Genomic DNA, 20,481 nt, shown 5'->3' with positions numbered 1-20,481 from the left:
GAGGGAGCGGTGCGGAGCGCTCGCCTCCTTCTCTGTCCCCACGGGTAGTTGGGGTTCGGGGAAAGGTTGTAAATATGCCCTAGCTGTGAGGCTCGCCCGCTTCCCTGAGGAGGTACGGGATGTTCTGTCTAAAGCGTTTTGCCTCACCCGCGTTTGTGGTCCCGGCTTTTGCCTGCGCGGTTTTGTGGGAAGCTCCCTCCCCCCCCATTTGGGAGCAAGAAGTTAAAATAAAAATTAAGTCAAAGGCAGTTTCCGTACTGCAGTATCTTTATTATCTGCCGTGACTGCCGTAATGAAAATAACCGCTTGTGGAAGGGAAGGCTCAAGGTCAGCCTGTACCCAGATTCTGTATAATTTGCCCTGTGTTAAAAGATTTTGCAACTGCTCTCTGAAATTTCTGTAAGAAAAGAGCACAAATTACTTGTGTGCAGTTTACCTTATATTAAAATAAAGACGTTTTATTATTTCAAATTTTTTTAATGTCCTTTTCTTTTTCTTCTAGGTGTTTGTTTCAGGATGGTAAGGCAATGTCTGATTTACCAGTTCTACTTCACAGTATGGTATTACCAGTGCTAAAAATATGGCAGCAGATCTGTAGAGTATAAACACACTCGGCTGCTTTTTTGGAGTTCTAAGTTAGACGGTGAAGTATTGCAAGTGTGTCTAAAAGAAAAAAATACGTTGTATCACTGCTATATTAAAATCGATTTTTAAAAGCTTAATAATGTGTTGCCTATTTCTATAGTGTCTGTAAGTTGTGTTTGGATTACTTGTGATAAAGCAGCCACAAAAGCATTATAACATGTTAACCTTCAGAAGGGTTAAAACCGAAGTTCTTGATATTGGCTTCTGAAACAATGTGTTCCAGATTAAGTTTTTAAAATGTCAATGATATTACCAGTATTTAAAGAAGCTTATTGTTTCCTTGTAGAAGTGTACTACAACTGTACAGTCAGTGGCTCATATCCCAGCCAACCATCTCTACAAGCTCTGAACATGCAGCAGATAGTTTGGTATTTCACAGAAACCCCAGAAAAAAAGATGACACAGTTTAAGTGAGGACCCTTTTTGGTCTGAAAATAGTGAGCCAGGCTTAATATTAGACCTGAAAGGTTTTATGCATTGTTTATAAATATTGTGAAATAGGACAAAATTAAAATGGATGGCAAATTACAATATACTATGTTTTGAGTTTCATTGTTCCATAAAGTGGAAAAATGTGGTGGGCAGAAGGCTTGCTCTGCCTTGTTTTGAGCTGACCTGGTGCCACGCGAACATCCGCACAGTAGTGCAGGTAGCAGTACTGAGAAACAAGTTGTCAGCTGCATTCCTGTGGTTATAGAGAAGTTTTTATGGATAAACTGTTCACAGTCATCTTGGAAAATACGCTTCCTAGTTAGCAGCTTTTCATTGGCCAAATTTCCCAAGAACTTGTTAAACTTTTTAAAATGTAGTCCTGCTGATCTGAAGTGTGGATGTGGGTGCAGAAATAAGTGTCTAAAGAGGATGAGAATACAGAGTGTACATTTAGTATCTTTGTTACTGCATATATTCAAATGTTTGGTGGCTACCTCCTATCCAAATTTTTTTAAAACTCTCAGATATTTTAAGATGTGCAAGCTGCAAAACAGAGGCAGTAACTTTATTGTAAGTAAATTTTTTATTAATGAAGTACTGTGCATTGGCTAGTAGTGGTTTTCTAATGGATTTCTACAAAATAGCCTTTCTGTTCTCTACCATTTCAGTGTTCAGAGACAAATTATTAAAACTCCTTACATTTCCTATGTATGTGAAAAATGGAAAATGAAAGATTCTTAAAAAAAAGAAAAAAGCCACCTCAGAAAACAGGATACTTGGAAGTTCCTGATTTCATCACAAGGACTGAATAGCCATAATTTATTGTGGCATTACAAAAATGTTAGAAAACCAGTATATAATTAGATTATGACCTTTGCTCTTATTTGTTAGTAGTAATGCAGCAGCTGGAACTAGAATTTAAAGGGTGAAAGTCAGGTGGAAAGATTGAAAATGAAAGTGGAGAAAGGGAACTAGGAAGTTTGTACATGTAGCAAATCTAATGAGCTTAGACACTAATTTTTGAAGAGGCAAGTGAACAGCGACAAGTGCTATGGGAAGGGACAGGGTAGGTATAAGGGAATGGTGTTGGGATTAGAGGCCTTCACAAGCAAAGCTGTTAAAAATTCCTAAAATAAGGAGAAAAAGTCTTCAGCCTCCCTGTAAATGAAAAAAAGCCTCATACCATGAGAAGGTTTCTGTGCATATGATACAGGGAAGAAGAAGATGATTTTATGAGCAGTGTAATGTGTTGGTGGGAGCCATCATATATATGTTTTTTTGGAAAAAAACTATTAGAAGCTGTGAAAATGGAAGTGGGAATTAAGTCATACATTTACCATGTATATTTTAAATCTCATTCTTGTTCCAAGCTTGGCTGCTTCTGCTGCAACTTCAGAGCTGACAGGAATATCTTAATGCCTCAGTATAAGCATCATACAAGTATTTTTCTCTTAAGTGTATGTCTTAAAGCTATGAAAATGAAAGTGGGGTTTTAAAGTGGTATACCTGTGGATGTGCTGACACTGATTGTCCTCTCATTATTTTTCATATTAGTACACAGAAGAGGAAGCTAGGAAATTAGGAGTGGTTGGCTGGGTAAAAAATACCAGCCAAGGAACTGTAACGGGCCAAGTTCAGGGCCCAGAAGATAAAGTAGATGCAATGTAAGTATTTTTGTGGTTTTAATCTTACTAAAGTCGTTTACAGAAACATTTTTCATCCTGTATTACAACTCTGTTCATATGTTGGTAATGTAACGGTACTTCGAATCATAAGGTTTGGTTTTGAGTAGTTGAGGAGAAATTATTTTAAGCTGTAGAAGTCTTTTAAGCTTTAAAAATAGTGTGTGGCATCAGCCAGTTTTAATTTCAGATGTCACGTAGTTTGTCAGTATGTTTCCCTAACAATTTTTTATCCCATGAGATGAAGAAAAAGCCTTTATTCATACACATTGAGCACAAATCTGGGTTTTAATTCCTCAAAACATCCTTCAAAAAACTGTAAAGAAGCAGACTGAAGAATTCTTTGAAATGCATATTCAGTGTGTGCTTAGATCTGTTTAAAGGAAACTGTGTTGAAGTATGTTTTTTTCCCCTGATTTGAAAAAAATCAATGCAATAATAGATATTTCAGCAAAGTCCTGTAGCCTCTGGAAGTAAATCTTAAAAGAATTAGTATGTTTTTCTTTATTAAACTGCCAATTTCCAGATGCTTACAGCTATTACTCCAAAGAAATGATGTCTGTAAAAACATAAAGCCCAATTCAGTTGCTTCTCACTATCACTTTTATCAACTCTGTATAGGGAGATTGTTGGGACTTTCTAAATATTCTTGAGGGTTTTGTTCTCTCAAGAAAGAATGAGCAATGGTAAAACTTTCCTTTAAGCTTTGCTATGGATGGTCAGTTACTGGGGAAAATTCTGCCAACACTTTGTGATAAAGGAGTTGCTTCAAAACTGAACTTAAAGTGAGGTTGGTCTTGCAGAGGAAATAGTGTTACATTTTCTGATAAAGAGATTTATATATGATTATGTAATATGATAGAAGTATTTGTATTACTTATTTTCTTTGGTCTTGAGCTTTACATTAGATTGCTTATCCTGGGGGGCAAAACATTTGCAAAGCCAAAAAATGGTCAGTTGGTAATTTCCCAGGTCAAGGTCATGTTTTAGAAGACTTGATGCTAATATATTAGCAAATGTAGTAAATGTAGTATGGTGGTGCCACATGGCTTGTTAATTCCAAACACTGAAAATAAACAGGTGAGAAGCTAGAATTTGGTTTCTATTTATTAAGAGTGCTTTTTAATTAAAAAATTTCTAGTTAAGTGATTTATTCTCATTCAGCTGGTTCAAGTGAAAGCACAGCTTAGCTTCTGATTTTACTTGTACTTGAATGAATTGGTGTTGCTGCAGAATGCAGTGTTGTTATTCTTCCTTCTCCCTTTCCCATTATCTGTGTTGATGGGATTTAAAGCAAAGTGTGATTACCCCAATACCGGAAGGTTCAAGTGTAACAAGGGGGCCTCACGGTAGAGCTGCAAAATTAAACTTCCAAGACTAGTCTCTCAAAGATATGTTGGCATACAGACTATTCCAAAAGGAAATAAAACTTTTATTTTTCATATTCAATTTTAAGCAGAGTCAGCAAGCTGGATTGCAACAGCAACAAGAAAAAATTGAAGCTTTTCATGTACATTATGCTTGATATGCAGAGCAAATAAAATGTTTTGAGTTCTTAATTTCATGCTGGACATGCATGTTTTCCTCTGATGTGGTAATAATGTTGCAGTGCGGACGTTGAAGCATGATTTTGAAGTCTGCATTGAAATATGGATTATTAAATAGGAGATGTTTGAGTAAGATGTTGCAGGAGAAACTGTTGACTTTGCTTCCAGTGTGGAGTCTGAGGAATTGAAAAGGTAGTGAGTTTGGTTTTGGCATTAATATGGGGGACTTGTGCATGAAAAGGGAGCTATTGTATATGACCAGCTACTTTGAAAGGCCCTTACTTTTCTCTGCTGGTGCATGTTAATGGATTAACAAAATAGGTCTGAGTTTTTTCAATTTTTTCCAGAACTTGCAGCATTTTTTTTTAGTGCTCAGTCATACTTCCTAGAAATTCATAATACCATGTTTTAGCTTCAAGGTTTTATTTAAAATGCGCTTCTAAATAAGGAATGAAATGAAACGTGCTTCTCCTATGGCAAAACAATATCAACCAGTAATCCTAACTGTCCATTTGTATTCAAACTGTGATAAATTATCAAGAGGAAATTCTGGCACCAATTTCCTGTCCAAGCTCTGGTTTGTATTTTCTAGATATTCAGAACTTAAAGAGTCTGTGTGTATTATGATACTTAAGAATGTGGAGATCTCATATGTTTAAAGAAAGTGAACACTATTCAGAGGAACACAGTACATGACTTATCAGTATTTCAAGAAAGGTTCCTGGTGGGTGGTCTTTCAAGTATTGGAACAATATACTACTTGGTAGAAATCTTTTTCAAGAGTAGTTTGTGCAGTGTCTTTTGGACAGGTATTAAGTTTTTGAATTAAACTTTAGGCACAAAATAGCCTGATTTTCAAAGATGAAGTGCTTGGGCTTTTAAAAATCACATATTAATGGTAATAAAATGATTTGTCAGTTGTTTTACTAGTTCTGGTTTGCTAATGTTAATGTTAGTATTTTTTTAGGAAGAGCTGGCAAGGGTGTTTTGATCCTGTCATAAACAATGTTGATCTATTCATGATGCTAAGTTGAATCAAGAGCAGTCTACAAAGGGAGCAGGGATGCCATTAGGAAGTACAGTTCTAGATAAGGGCTTGAAAGGTTCATGAAGGTGGAGAAAGAGTAAAAAATGTGGCAAAACCTCCATGAGAGTGTTAAAGGTTACCAGAAGCATGGAGTTAGTAACAAAGGATGCCTTTGTTCTGGAGCAGTAATGTGGCAGACTTCTAACCCAGCTGTTTTCCAGCAGCAGTCCTTTGCTTCTGGTTTTCTGACCCTTTATATTCTATTTTGTATTACCACTTGTATTGTGAGGCACAGCTAGGAAATATCCAATACATCCTCCTGAAACTGTGACCTGTTTTTCTAATGCATCCTGCCAGGGAAAAGAAATGGCATTTTACCAGATCCTGGTATAGTTCTGCATTATGCTGAAGCCTGTGTTTTTTCCTAAAACCTAGAATTGTTTCCCTGTAGATGTAAAATATGATTAGAATTAATTACTTTGAAAGATAATATGCAAAGTAGAGTTTGCACTGGAGCATGTAACAACTTAGCAAGGTTATTCTGACTTGGAGACATAAATGGAAAATTACTATTTGGTTGTGGTGGGATCTTGATCATACAGAAAACTGGAAAAATTCACTGACTTCCCTGAAGCTGGAATTTCAGTCTGAATTTTGCTGAAATGCAGGAAGCTTAAGATATGAATGAACAGTTTTTGATTTTTAGGTATTTTTGTCTCAATATTTGTCTTCACGTTTTTTTTTTAGAGAGAAACTTTTAGATTCTCAATGATCAGGTGACACGTAAAAATGTATTTTGAAGCCTGCTTTTTATTTTAATTGGAATGCCTTGCAGACTGATATTGAACCAAGATGGGTTCAACATCCCTTGCTTTTTAACCTCTAGATGGAGCTGTTTGTTCTGTAGAGACTACACTGTTCATGCTTTGTTTATTTTTAGACGGATATGGTAGAATCCATCTTTTTCTTCACTGCCTTTTTCTTCTCGTTGTATCTTACAGTCCTGTTCTGTTCACTGCTACTGTTCCACAAGTATAACGCCCATTTTATAACGCCTTAGATACCACAATCTCATTTTTAGTCGTCCTACTTGTCTACAAGCCAATGAATACTGAAGTCACAAGCAAAACAAGAGCTGTACCATTTCTAAAATATAATGACATACAGCTTTATGGTAAACTAAAGGCTTTTTTGCCAGCTCACATGTAATTGAATGGAGTAGAGAAGGTAGTCCTTTGGTTTATCTATTTTTTTTTTTTTTTTTCAGAAAGACTCATAGCACAGTTTTTTCATTATAGTATCTTGTGATTTATTTTTTTTTTTCCATTTTATTCATCAAATAAGGTTGGAGCCTTAGTAGTCATTGCGGTTGTTGCCATAGCAACTTGCATTGACAGGCTAGGAATTATTTTTCTATGAAAAATTTTTGAACTTTGATAATATTAGTTATCCATTAAAAACAGAAGATAAGACTCTTTCAGATTGTCAATTTCAGAATTTATTTTAAAAAATATTTAATATCAGGCTGCCACTTGAAAATATATAATCTTAGGTCATCTTTTATACGGGATTAGTGTTAATAACAGCGTATTCTTCCTGACATAGTAGAAATGCATATTAAGTATAGATTGTTGTCTTGAATATTGTTTTAAATTAGCAACTAATGCTAATTTAATTTTAATGGTTTAATTGTTCATATCAATGTCCGTTAAGAAGCATTAATATTAAAAATAAACAACAACACAAGACTTGAAAATTACTTCAGTGTGTATCTGCATAGAAAAATCTAGATTTTTACCATCTAAAAGGGGAGAAGGGAACTCTGTGCTAGCTAATAGCACACCTGTCATTCTCACTCTGTTTCATTAGTCAGGTGTACCTAAGATTCCTCTCTGTACCAACTGGCATTGAATAAATACTTTTTTCTTCAGTATAATTTTTTAATTATTGCAGGGATTGGTTCTAGTGGCATGAAGTAGAACTACATATGGAGGGTAAAAAAACTCTCCGTATTTAGAGTGGTCCTAGGGAGAGAAGAAAAAGTCTGATCTCTGTTAGTGTGGGAGCAGAGAATAAGCTAATTGCAATGGAAGTGAAATACCAAGGGGGGCTTGAAACAAAGTTTATTGTCAAGCATGAATTTAGCAAGACAGAGCTCCTTAGACCATCGTAATATAAGAATTTATAAACCAAAGTAAGGAGGTTGAGAAACTCTTTCTGTTCCTCAAAGGTGAAAGCAAAATAGGCTCCAAATTCATAGGTATACGCTTTAGGGCTGTATTTTTTATATGGGAGTAAAAGTTTACTAATAGAATGATTTAATTACCAGCCATGTTTAATGGGCACAGTGGCTGCAGTTCTGTTGTATTTTTTATCTGACCAAGTCATCCCACATGTCTAGAAAAGCATATAGACATGAAACTGGTTTGAGGTTGATCATGCAAAGAACACTGGTCATAATATGCTTAAGTGTTACAGAAAACATTTATCAGAGTGTGAGGGCTAAGACTTTTTGCCATGCTTATTTTCTACGATTTTCTATAAAAATATATCCACTCTGATGCAGGGCACTTAATGTCTCCTGTGTCCTGTCAATGAGGCAGCTTGGTGTGCTATAATAGTATGGCTAAAATATTTCCTGGTTGTGCAGTTCTTGGGAAGCTGGCAGTAATATAGTTGGAAGGAAAAAAAGGAAAAGTAAGATTCCAGTTTTTAAGTTTTTGGTTTTTTGCTGTTAAAATGTGAAATAGTGGAGGAGGGTTCAGATGTGTTACCACAATTGTAATGAAGTAGAGTTTTTACATGAATCACTGCTGAAGATGGTTTACAGTATTCCAGTTGACTCACTAGCAAACAGATGGCAAGAAAAATGATGGAATTTTTATAGTTCAGTTTGGGTCCAACTATAACAAGCTCAGTTTCTTTGGCTTGTTTTTGTTTATTTAAAGGTAAAACTAGCCTAATAGAAAATTAAGTTGTGTTAAACTACAATCTTTGTGGCTAGTATAATGATAAATGTGACCATCTTCCTCCATACCAAATGTTTGAGGTATTAATTTCTTACCTATGATTAATCGTTTGTTGCTTAAATTAACAGGGTAAAATGAGAAGTATTAAAGTTATGCATGCTCACAGTTTGTTCCTGTAAATTAAATGCACTAAATTTTAGTGGTCAAGAGCTGGGAAAGAATGGAATTAAACCTTACTCTTTGATGCTTTAGCAGTTGAAAACTAGATAAATGAAAAACTAACTGCAGTCCATTGTAGGAATTGTACTCTACTTGCAAAGGCAAGGAGTGAGTCAGGTATGTCAGAGGATGTAGGTGTTTTCTACTGGCTTCTGAGAATAAAACCAGTAAGATATTAATGATACTGCTGTGCTGAAGGAGAGATCTGCATGCTTCTGGCACAAAACTGAAGGCCTAGTGGCTTCCCCTTGTTCTCCCCTTGCCATTTTACATTGTAAGTGCTGACTGCCCCAAGAGAAGTCCCCTCTTGTTTGTCACTTTAGGGGCACAGCCAAAGGCAGTGCTCTCCCAGTGGAACAGGAGTGGTTGAAAGGAGAGAGGTGTAGCTCTCCACTGAAGGTCACACAGCCCACCAGTGACAGAGCCAGAAATAGAAGTGGACTCCTGGCACATGTCCTGTCCTTTAGACTGTGCTGGATTGTCACTGTTCTTTACTTTGAAATGCCATAAACCACTAAAGCTTTTAACCATGGTTATGATTTTCTGGATTTGGAATAGTGCAAAAAGAATGTTTTTCATGCCCCCATTTCTTCTGCTGGAGTGTAAAGATAGCTGTATGATATGGCCTTGTAGATTTTCTTAAATATAGTAATTTTTACAGCCGCTGTGAGTTTGCAACTGTGCAGTGAAACTGGAATTCTTTATAAAGTATCTACTTCATTTTCTTATCACTGGATTGTTTGTACTAATAGATCTTTACAAGAAACAGTTTGTTCTAAATTGACATATTATACCAAGTGTAGGCTTGTAATATAAATAGTTAATTAGGATTTACTAAGTGCTGTCTTAATAGAGCTTGATCCTCATGTTTTCTTCATCTTTTGAGTAACAGATGTTTTGAAGGAGAGCAGGCTAAGTAGTTCAGTTGGTTTTGAGAATAAAACAAAAGTTCATGTTGAAGATCTCATTCACATGTTCTCTTTGACACTTAAGGTTATGAAGTTAGGGTGGTGTTTAATTCTCACAGCTATTCCTCTAAAATTTGTTACAGTTTAGTCCAATACCATAAACACAAGTTTACTGAAGTATTTTCATTTGTTGGAGGGAGGAAAGCCACCTATCAACAGCTTATGGTATTTGTTTCTTGAATTAAGTAGAGAATGTTTCTTCCTTTCAGCTCCCACTGAAGCTGCCAGAAATGTTCATTTCCTTCACTGGGAGCCTTAAGAGTCTTTTTGTTCATTAAAATTTTAAGGTATTTCACAATTTGCATGTTTGTAAGTGAAATGACAAAAAAAGTTGTGGAAGGCCTTTCATACATACCTGGTCTCCTGTTCTTGTTATTAGTGAGTATATTAATATTTGCTTACATGTTAGATTCAGAGAAGATGTAAAGCTGCATTCTTTTTATGTTTATAGAGCATCTAACAGATGTTATTCCTGTAATTAAACAGGACTCAATTTCTAGAATAAGAAGTGTTAATCTGTACAGTGTCTTGTAAAACTTTAGTATGTGATCTTGGGTGAGGTGCTTAACTGTTTTTTCGCTATGCTTCTCTGGTGACTTGTCTCTTTCAAAATGATGGTTCCAGATAGATATTGCATAAATACTTCAAAGTCCTTCAGCAGTGCTAATACACGAAGTCCTAATTTGCTACAGAATTCCAGAGTTTTATTTGCTTAGCTGATCTTGGTGGCAGTTGAAAGCAAGTGGGATTGCATGGTTGTATTGGATTGTACTATAAACACAGGTAAGTGGAACTGTCATCTGAACACTTAGTTTAGGGGTTTTCTCGCATAATTAGAAGAGCGATACAATCTTTTTACGTTCATACTTTTTGTGCTGAAGAGTGTTCTCAATATCTTAGTGCCCCAGCACATTTACAGAAACACTTACGAGTAAAAGTTCAGTTTAAGCCAGTATTTTTAAGAGGCTTTTGTACTCCATCTTATCAAGGGGAATAACTGTGTGCACACAGTTAAAAATAGACATCTGACAACGAATGGGTAATTAGCAATTTGGAAAGTGCAGGTTTTGTTTGAATGTTTGCCTGTATCAAATTGCCTAAACGTAATGATAAGAAAATTGAGAAACTTGTTATAATTTCCTATGTAGAAAAGACTGTAGAAAAAGAATTTACTCATGTGCATAGATTACACGCATACAATTAAGTCCAGTCAGTTTATATACAGATATCTTGGCTACAGCTTGAATGTGATGTTTCAAACAACTTCTGTGACTAAAAAACAACTACTATAGTTCTTAAAAGAACAACTTCAGAATTTCATCTTTTTCTGCCTTTTTTTATTCAAACACTCTTTCCTTGACCTCAGATTCTGAAGCGTTTTTTCTACTGAAATAAATTGAGGCATGTAAAAAGCTTTTGGTTGTTTTGGTTTGTCTTTTTTCTTTTTTTGTTGTTGCTTGGTTGGTTTTTGGTTTGGTTTGGTTTGGTTTGGTTTTTAACTGCATTGCTGAAGGCTAATGTGTTTTAGCAGATTAGGGACAAAGATTGTGTAGAATGGTTGCAACTTTTTTCAGCATCATTCAGGAAGCCATGACAAATATATAACATAAATACTGGTGTTATTTTTGTTGTTTTGTTTCATGTAAATTCTGATGTTTCTCCTTAGGTAGGTACTAATTAACAGTAGCATGAACCAAGGAGTAGCCAGGGGTAGTTACACTGTAGCTTTATATCATTGTGGATCTTTGCCTTCTGAAAAGAGCAAGTTTTAACAATTTACACTGCTATAAAAACTTGTAATTTGATAAAAGTAACCCACTTGATGTCCAACCTACGGAAGCTTACTGAGAAGGAAAAGAATTCAGTTTACTGGTCTTAAAATGGAGGTTAAATGTGCAGAGTGATGTTAAAAGATCATCACTGAATTTGTAAAGCCAAGCATTCAGAAGTTGGGATGGACTAGAAATTATTTGTACTACATTGCACTAAAATGTCTGCTTTGTTCTCTGATCTTTCCACTTGATGGTTGAAGGGATTTGTTTTCTGTGTGCTGATTATATTCAAAAATCAATAGCCCAGTAAGTAGAGAACAAGCCTGTTACAACCACTTTTGTATCTTAAGAGGGATGAAAGGTCTTATTCTGGGTCTAGAGGTTTATGTTTATAATCCACAGGAGAAAGCATCATTAAACTAATATTGAGGTTGCATAATGTAAGGATGAAAGGACCTCTGCAAGAGTGCTGCTGCTGTCCCCGGAACAAGTGTTATGAACGAGGCAAACAGATTAAGGATTAAGCCGGTAGTAGCCCTTTCCTCTGAGAAATCAGGAGAGAGTATTTTTCAGGTATAAGATTTTATAGTACAAATGGACTGGCTACAGGCTACCGTTAATTACAAATACTGTGTTGAGTGTATGTGATTGATTTAGTTCTGAATTCACTGGTGTAATTATGCACACATCCTATGATGTTGTGTTGGACTAATGGATCATTAGTTCCTTCTAATGATCTTATATTCTGGTGGTAAAAATGTTGACTTGGAAAATCATAATCTCTCTAGGTTTTTAGCACTTAATTAACTAGGCAAATCTAGAACTTTAAGGGGAATATTTATTAATTATGCCATGCTTCGCAGGTAGCCAGAAAGGAAGAGAAAACTTGTTAGAGCTTGTTATATGGGGAAGGAGCTCTGAAGCCTTTTTATGTTGCTGATACCTGCTTATTCTACAAATTTCTGTAGTACCAGTTCGATTAATGGGCAAGCTGTGTTCAGTTTAATTACCACATTTTTATAGAAGATGAGTATGTTTCACACTTCTATGCTGAAGATATGCCTTTTGCCAACACGAGGAAAAAAACCAAAATTGCTTCTGCTGCTGGTCTGTCTGCCACTACTAGTGCCTTGCAGAAGTAGGAAAATATGTATTGCTGGGTAACTTTGTTAGATAATATAATTCAGTTTTACCTTATTTTTTCTCAGCTCCCTCCACTCCTTTGTTTCACACTCCAGGGGAATACAGTGTTTATTTGCTTAAAGTGGTGCCTTGAGATTTCTCCCTTGAACTAGGCTGGATGCTACCAACTGTCCTTCAGAGTTAACAGCACTTTTGGTATCTTGGCATTTGTTTTATGTGGCCCCTCTGAAGGGGATACTGAAATCTTTTTACACAGAAGTAACATAAATAATCTTGGAGAAGATGCTGGGTTTGTTCTGACATCCTTTTGCTCTCTAGTTGATATTTGCTCTTTATTATTGGATTAGAAGCTTTCCTTGCAAAGCGAGTGGGTTTTGTGATGCGTTTTTCTGTAGCTGGGGTGAAACAGCTGGCTGCTTTAATCTATAATGAATACTGTGCTTGTGTACCTTAAATGCTTTCCACGATTGTTCTTACTTGTGCTCCTGTGTTGTGATGCTGTGGGCTCTTCCTGCTCACTTTCCTGCTGCTAGTGGAACAAAGAAAATCAGACTGGAAAAAATCTGGAAAGTATTCAGAATTGAATGAAAGCTTCTAAATGGGCAGCTGATGTTATGTTTAGAAAAAGATTCATTGAACTCTCAATGACCATTCTGATGGGAGAGGGGTCTGGACAAAAAGGTTTCCTTCCCTTTTTTGACTCTATAAGCCATTGAATTTTAATACATACTAGAAAACAAACCATCTGGAGCAACAAACACAATCTATTCCAGCTCATGAATCTCCCAGCAATCATTTAATGAGATTTCGGTCATCATATTTTTGGATATAAACAGGTTTGGCCTGCCATATACGAATTCACCTGAAATCCTTTTACAGTGTACAAATGCTAATCCTGAGCTTCTGGCCCTGCTCGTTGTATAATATAAGCCATTCCTTGAAATTAGATTTCAAGGTCATTACTAGGAAACTTTTCAGACAGCACAGCTATACCCCACTATCGGTCTGTGTAGTTTCAAAGTTTAGATGGCTCTGTGTTTTGCAGAGGTTTTTAAGAGCTTAGGTAAATGAGATTGTTTGGCTCTGTTCCAGGCAGGGTGGAGAAGAGCAGGTGGCTGCTGCCAGTCTGAGATCCCCCTGACCTGACCTGCTTTTGCAGATTGAGGATCCAGCTAGGAGCTGGAGGCTGGAAATGAAGATTCCTGGTCAGTCTGAGGGCTGTAAGGGACTCTGGCTCTAGGAGAGCTCCACAGAGGCTGTTGCAGAGCCAGGAGAGTTAGAAGAATTGGGCTTGAGTAAGGCTGCGTAGCACAACTATCTTGGGGCTGTCAACTTTGAAAGCTTAGGCTCCCAAGCAGCCTCACAGACAAACTGGCAATTTGCTCTGATGAAAACAACTTTGTTGGAGTGCAAATTTGGACCTTTTGGAGATGAATCTGTTTAAACTCTTTGGTCAGCTGCCTGTTATCCAGTGAATCACACCTGTTAACTCCACCCATGGTTGAGAGTCTATAAGTAGAATTTTTATTTGTCCTTCTGCAATTCACTGCCGTATGTGCTGAGCCCTACTTGGCTGGGAAACTTGAACATCAGCTTCAGTGATAGGAAACTGTTTGCTGTTCCCTGCTGTTTGTCATAGGCATCACTAGTGATGTCCACTTAGGCTCAGAAAAAAAAGACATATCTAGGATGTGACCAGCTTTGCAACAGTTCGGGCAAACAGGGCTCCCATGTTGCCTTGCAAAATTGCTGCTGCCCATTTGGCTGCTTTTCCAGATCTTTTTGTTGAAGCATGAATTGCTATATTATATAATTCTGATTCCCTCAGGAACACTCGGCAGTGATCCTCACAGTATGTTGTGTGAGACCTGCTGGGGAGAGCAAAGCTGGATGAATGCTGGCTGTCCTAGTGATGAACCCTGCTAGCAGAGATGTATTTATTTGTGTTTTCAGCTTTCCTCTGACTCTCAGTTAGGAGAAAAATATTAGCATGAGTGGAATGAGATACATATCTGCTTGGTTTTATATTGAAGTGCATTGGAATGTCAGGGTATTTTATTGGAATCTCCTGAAGATCAAGATCTCATGGGTTTCTGTGTTGTCCACTTCACAAAACACCTCAACAGTTTGGTGTGAAGTTCAGCTGTCAGGACCTATTTGTTCCCCAGCCTAGGGGGCGTTTTATGCCACTTTTGCAGTTAATTACATCATAAATACATCAGTAGCAACATAGTGTAATGTCAAAAAGAGTTCATATTTAATTTGTGCTATTGTAATCGAGCTGAAATGGATAGCCATGAAAGTCCTATGTGTGTTTGAATGAGGGCTGAGGCACAGCGTGGCAAACACTTGTTTTTTTAAGTTTCTAGCACAAATCTAAATCAAAATTGGAAACAACTCTGAGTAGCTACATATGGATTATTTCCCATACTATACATATAGAAACTAGGGCACAGAGCAGCATCAGTACTGTCTCAAACAGCAAATGTGTGGTGGAGTTAAGAGGAAGGTGGGAAGGTGTGCGGCTGTTGCTATCCCATCCTTCACTAATAATAAGAACAGAGTTTTTCCTTTTCAATTGTTGGTGTTCTGTGCCTTGGATCGGTAATATCCTAAAACCACTGAGGAACAACACCTTGCATTACGTATCAGGGTATAGCGTGCTTTTATCTAGTTTCCTGTAACCTTGTTTGCACTGTTTCAAGCTATATTGTTTCTTTACTGTGTCAGATTTTTCTGAGCTAGCTGGAGCAGTCACTTTCTGCTAGGTCCTCCCCTGATGTTAAACAGTGTATAGAACAAAACAAAACCAACAAAACAAACACAAACAAACAAAACCCCAACCAAAAAAACCCCCAACAACTTACAGGCTTTAGTCAGTCAGGACCCCATTCTGCTTTATTAGCATGTTTTAGGAGATTTCTGCTACCAAGGAACAGATCGTAAAATTAGCAATAAAGCCAGAGAATGAGAAAGTATTGATTTACAAATGGAAACCTGTAGTACAGAGATGAACTGCTTGCCAGGAATTTCACTGGAGTTTTATAGTAGACTTGGAATTAAAGTTGGTTTCTGACTCTCAGTCCAGTCCTTCACTGCTCTATTCTTTGCCCTTCTGATGCTGTAGTTTAAAATTAAACACTAAACACACTAAACAGAATTGTTTAGCTTTGTATTTTATAGCTATGAAATAAAAAAACCAATGCCTTTTGTAGTTCTTCCACAAAAGAAGTGAAGTGATTGTTATGTATGCCAGCTGGCATTTTTTTTTTAATGTTAAACACTAGCCTCAATAATAATTAATTGGATAATTACATAGAAATTTTCATTCTGGCTCATATCCATTTAGATAGTATGGGCAGAAAATTCTGAGCCATAGCAGTGTGGAGTGGAATGTACAAGCAATTAATCGTTTCAGTGAGTACTTGTAAACAAGGTCAGCTCAGCAGGCACTCAGGAAATCTCTTATGAAATGTGATGCTGTCTTCATTATCCTTTTAAAGGGTTTTGATGCAGGACCAGAACAGCAGGCAGGATTTATCTCTGCCATGCTGTTTTAGTACATACAACAGATTTCTTCAGGACTTGCATGCCCATAGATAAACATTAAAAAGCAAAACAAAACAAAAAAGCCCTGACCTGTAGTCTTTTAGTAAGACTATGTTATTGTCTTCTGAAAGCTGTTCTTCTGCCTGGGTTTAGTGATAATTCAGTGGCAATTTAAATTAAGGATAATTGAATTAAGGATAACAAAAACCTGTTCAACTTTAGTGTCTGGTTTCCTATTTTAGCTACTATGAAAAGAGATGTTCTTGTTATTCCCAACCAGAAACATGTGGAAGACTGACAACCTCAATTCTGAGTCACACATACTGTGAGAAGTGCTAAATATTTTGCTGTATTGTGTGGACAGGGATCTAATAGACTTAGCAATAATCTCAGGTTTTCTCGTTGTGAGGCAGGTAAGGTATGTCTGCTGGTGACAAATGGAAATTGTGAAGTATGGAGCACATACATGACCTGGGCATGAAGCAGCATGTTGCTGGGATAGGTGCCAGTGTTTCCCTTGCCCAGTGAGTTAAAATGACACGTTGCTGTGTGGGATTGATGTGGGAGGGGACGCTGAAGCTTGTGGGACAGAACTGTGACCTGTGCAGGGATCACTGAATAATCTTTCCCACTGGAGACCTGCCTGATGCCTTCACCCTGACAACAGTGTCCCCAAGGAAGCTGCATTGTGCTATTTGCTTTCCTCTTCCTAACTCTGCTTTAACTATCCCCCCAAATGGAGGTAAAAAAGGGAGTTAATGGCTTTAGTTGGAGTCTTGCATGGAAACTTGACTTCTCCCGAGGGGATTATGTCACTGGGAATGTGACTTCCTGTAGAAAGGCATAAAAGGTCTGTTACCATGTGGTTTGAAAATAGAACTTACTGAAATGTTTTCCCAAGCTAATGTGGGTATCAAGAGTTACAGCATAAATTCCAAGATGTAGGGCTTCTGTCCAGATATGTGTCCCAGGTGTCTTTACTGGCATTCTGTTCGTGCAAGAGTGGGTCTGGGCGTATCTCCCTGACTGCATCCTGGCACTTGTAAAGATTTGCATTGCTGTTTTGTTGCCCATTCAAAATCATGGCATATGCTTTGAGATATGGAGGACCTGGCAGAAATAGCAAATCTTTTTACTCTTTGGCAGGTGATATGTGCTGTCTAACCCAATATTTTAATGATCAAATGGAACAGTAATACCACAGCACTGAAGGCAGTAAATATATAGTCTCCTTGGTTAATGTGAATCAGTGTTCCAGGTGACAAAGTGTTTGTGTGCAGCAGTGGTATCTCCAGTAGGCAGTTGCTCTTACAAAAGAAAACTCAAAGGACAAAGTGGGAAAGGACAGAGAACTTAATAGTTGTTTCAAGAATTCATTGATGTCAATGAAGTGTATCTGGTATGTAACAAGTGTTAATTTTAAACAGCTGTCTTTAGGTAGCTGTAAGTTCTCTGATCTGCACCTCCAAAAATACAACCCAGAATGCCCGTGTTCAGCTGGTCACAAGATCAGGCAAATCTGCAGGTGAAAGTTAGCCCTGATGAAATGAATATGACCAGGGGTGACACAGACCTGCCTGAGGGTGGAACATGCAGTGCCTTTCAAGTTAATGTTGATGCCACTTGTTTAGAACATTGTGGTTGGTAACCCTTTTCTCCTCTCAAACTGCCTCCCGGCTCTTAAAGTGGATCAGTGGTGTAACATGCCAGTGGCTTTTGGAATTAATCTCAAGGTCATATCTAAATACAGGAGTACAAAATGGAAGGGCTTGTTATGTTCTTCCCCTCAGTCTTCTGTGGGCCAGAAAGAGGTACACTATTGTTATTTTACAGACACCCTGGACTTTGTAGTGAAGTTCATGTTTTTTCTTTTAAGTCGCTATATATCTGAAGAAAAAATTTTAGCCCATGGCAGTGTAACATAAGCCTTTTACCTTTATGTTTCTGTTTATGTTTAAATAATTAGCATATAGGAAAAATTTTTGCACATTTACATTAACTTGTGCATTTTTACCATTGTCCACAGTATTTCAAACAGGACATTGTGAGCCTGCTAAAAGTACAGGATTGTTGTTACAGTAAGTGAATAGACCATTTCCTTTTGCATTGCTGGGAGCAATGAGATGGAGTTCACTTAAAAGCAAGGCTTTATCTAAAAGTACTCTAAATGCTGACATAAAAGAAAATGTGAGTTCTGGTTCTATAAACCCACTCAAGGAGTAAAGAGTGAGATGGGCAAGAGAATCAAGTGCATCTAAATTACTTTTTTTGTCCTTGATTCTGTTGTTCTCCTATAAAGAAGAGCAGCCATCTTGAAGCCAGTAGACATTGAAATCTATGAGCACTTTTGCCCTCCCATTTTTGTCTGGCTCTGCTATAACTTGACAGCAAACAAGTTCCTCTTGTGGCAGTTCAGGATGAAGTTTTGGCTACTTTTATACCACTACAGTAGGACAAAGTGACTGGATGACAAAGAGATTCTGCCTTGATGACATTTAAGCAATCTTATGATATATTAAAACTTAAGAAAGCCAGCCTCGTAAAGGGTTTTTCAAAGCATGTGGATCTTGATGGAAATACTGTTTTTCAATGGAAAGTTGAAAAGTTAAGTTTCTTTGGGAGGAAGGGCTTTAACTTAAACTAAGCAGAAGGCTCCTGCTCTAGCAAATAACTTCTCATGTATTTTAGTTGGCGAATAAATATAAAATGTCTAGAAAGCAAGGTTAGTTTTTAGTTAATGAACTCTATGGAGAGCAGCAGCAGTCTGTTCTGCAGCATCTCTTCAGGCACACTGATAGTATTCGCTAACAATTCAGTAGTTGCATCTTGCTTGACTGCATTGTTAGCGAAACCTTTTTGACAAGTTTTGATGTTTTCTCTAAATACTCCAATGCTTGATACAAAAGGGTTATGTAGGAATTGAAATTCTGATTTAAAGAAAGGTTTCCAGCCTTGGAAGCCTTTTCTCTGCAGCCTCCAACTGCAGAGAAAAAGTTGACACTGTTAAGGTAATGGCCAAACCCAAAGGCAAGCAAAACGTCTGAATTTTATTTCAAATATATTGTAAGATTTCAGTTGGTTGCATGACTTCCTGGCACTTCATTAATAAATCTGTACGTGTGGGATTAGTAATAATCTTTAGTGAAAGGGAGATACTAAGAGTATTATGAACAGTTTCCCAGTATTTCTTGTTCTGGGACATATCTGTTCAGGTTCATTGCACTTGTTGTTCTGATATCTCTTTCTCTAAAGAAAGAAAAAAGAATGGTAAAAATAAAGTAATTTTATTCAAGGCAAGATATGTTTGTCTTATTTTTTTTATCAGTTACGGTGCCATACTAATAAAAAATAAGAAAAAACAGATCCTGAATCTATGTTTGATAATTGGTTTGACCAAATTCCAAGTTGTTTTTCTTGGGAACTGTTCAGCCAGAGCTATATCTGAATCTACAAAGGGGGGTCTAAATTTCTCAGCCTCACAAGGTTAAAATATAGTGCTGTGTGTGTAGCTCATGAGCCAATAAAGTTTGGTATGAAATATCAACTGCTTCATAATTGGAGATTCTCCACAGCAGGAATCTCCTGTATTACTTCTGGATGTGTTTGCTTCTTTTACCTCTTCAGTATGCCTTTGTTCATCTCCTGCAGGCTTTCTTGGAATTGTGGAGGCTTTGTATATTAGTATATAAGGAATTGTATTTCATCTGTGGTTTGTGTTATGTGGTGTTTTTTTTCCCCATAGTTGCATGAAAAAATCTCTCTTGACTTACTGCATTTAAATTATGGTGGTCTTTAAACTGCCCATATCCAGTGAAAAAATAGATGTGTACAGAGGAGGGCTGCTAGAAGAGGACTTTTAGTGTTGAGATTCGTGTGTGCAGAGGAGGTAAGGCACAAACTGCTTGTATTAGGAATAAATTTGAAAAGTAACAGGATAAACTGTAAATTATGTGTTTAATGTGTAAGGAATGGTGAATGGAGTCAAGTAAGTATAAAGACACTTATTTCTACATGTGAGATGCTCAAGGGGAAAAAAAAACCCACTTCAACTGTTTGTTACAAAAATATGTAACTCTCATTTGTTTTCAGTATGTTTCCAGAGAAGTTAACCTTGTGTGCACTCATGAGTCTTTATTGGGCATTTCTCCAGTTAGCTTGGTATTGTTGGGTTGCTAGCACAAAGCACAATTGGCAAGATAAGGAGTTATTTTCCTCAGGGTCTGCTTGTTTGCAGTAACTGAAGTCATTAGCTTGGGGTGCAAAACAAATATATTTGAGGTTGGCAAGGTCTTTGTATTAAGCAAACTCTCCTTAGCTTTCTCTTTAGAACTCTGTAGGGTTTAAATGGTGCCAAGAAACTATTTTCCAGTTGACTTGGTGTGTACAGTATAGTTACTGTCAGGAAAGCTTTGCTTCAGTGTGTAGTCTTACAGTTTTCTGTTCTGTGCCCTTGCAAAAATGGCACAGTGAGCAGTTATTTGCTTCCTTTTTCCAGACACATTTGCCATTTTCAGAGCATATTCTGAAG

The 20,481-nt window shown here is 37.1% G+C and overlaps 1 protein-coding gene across 1 annotated transcript in view; it reads left to right on the top strand.

The window, feature by feature from the left end:
• The window catches only part of ACYP2 (acylphosphatase 2), a 42,736-nt gene that overhangs the window by 323 nt on the left and 21,932 nt on the right, over positions 1–20,481 (top strand). Inside the window, exons 2-3 of the mRNA XM_030448262.1 lie at positions 503–519; positions 2,632–2,741. Of these exons, the coding sequence (XP_030304122.1) occupies positions 503–519; positions 2,632–2,741 (127 nt within the window). The remainder of the gene's footprint in view (positions 1–502; positions 520–2,631; positions 2,742–20,481) is intronic.

Source organism: Calypte anna, chromosome 3 (assembly GCF_003957555.1).
Source record: "Calypte anna isolate BGI_N300 chromosome 3, bCalAnn1_v1.p, whole genome shotgun sequence".
Taxonomy (NCBI): Eukaryota; Metazoa; Chordata; class Aves; order Apodiformes; family Trochilidae; genus Calypte; species Calypte anna.
Note: the sequence above shows the minus strand (reverse complement) of the source record. Positions and strands in the feature narration are given on the sequence as shown.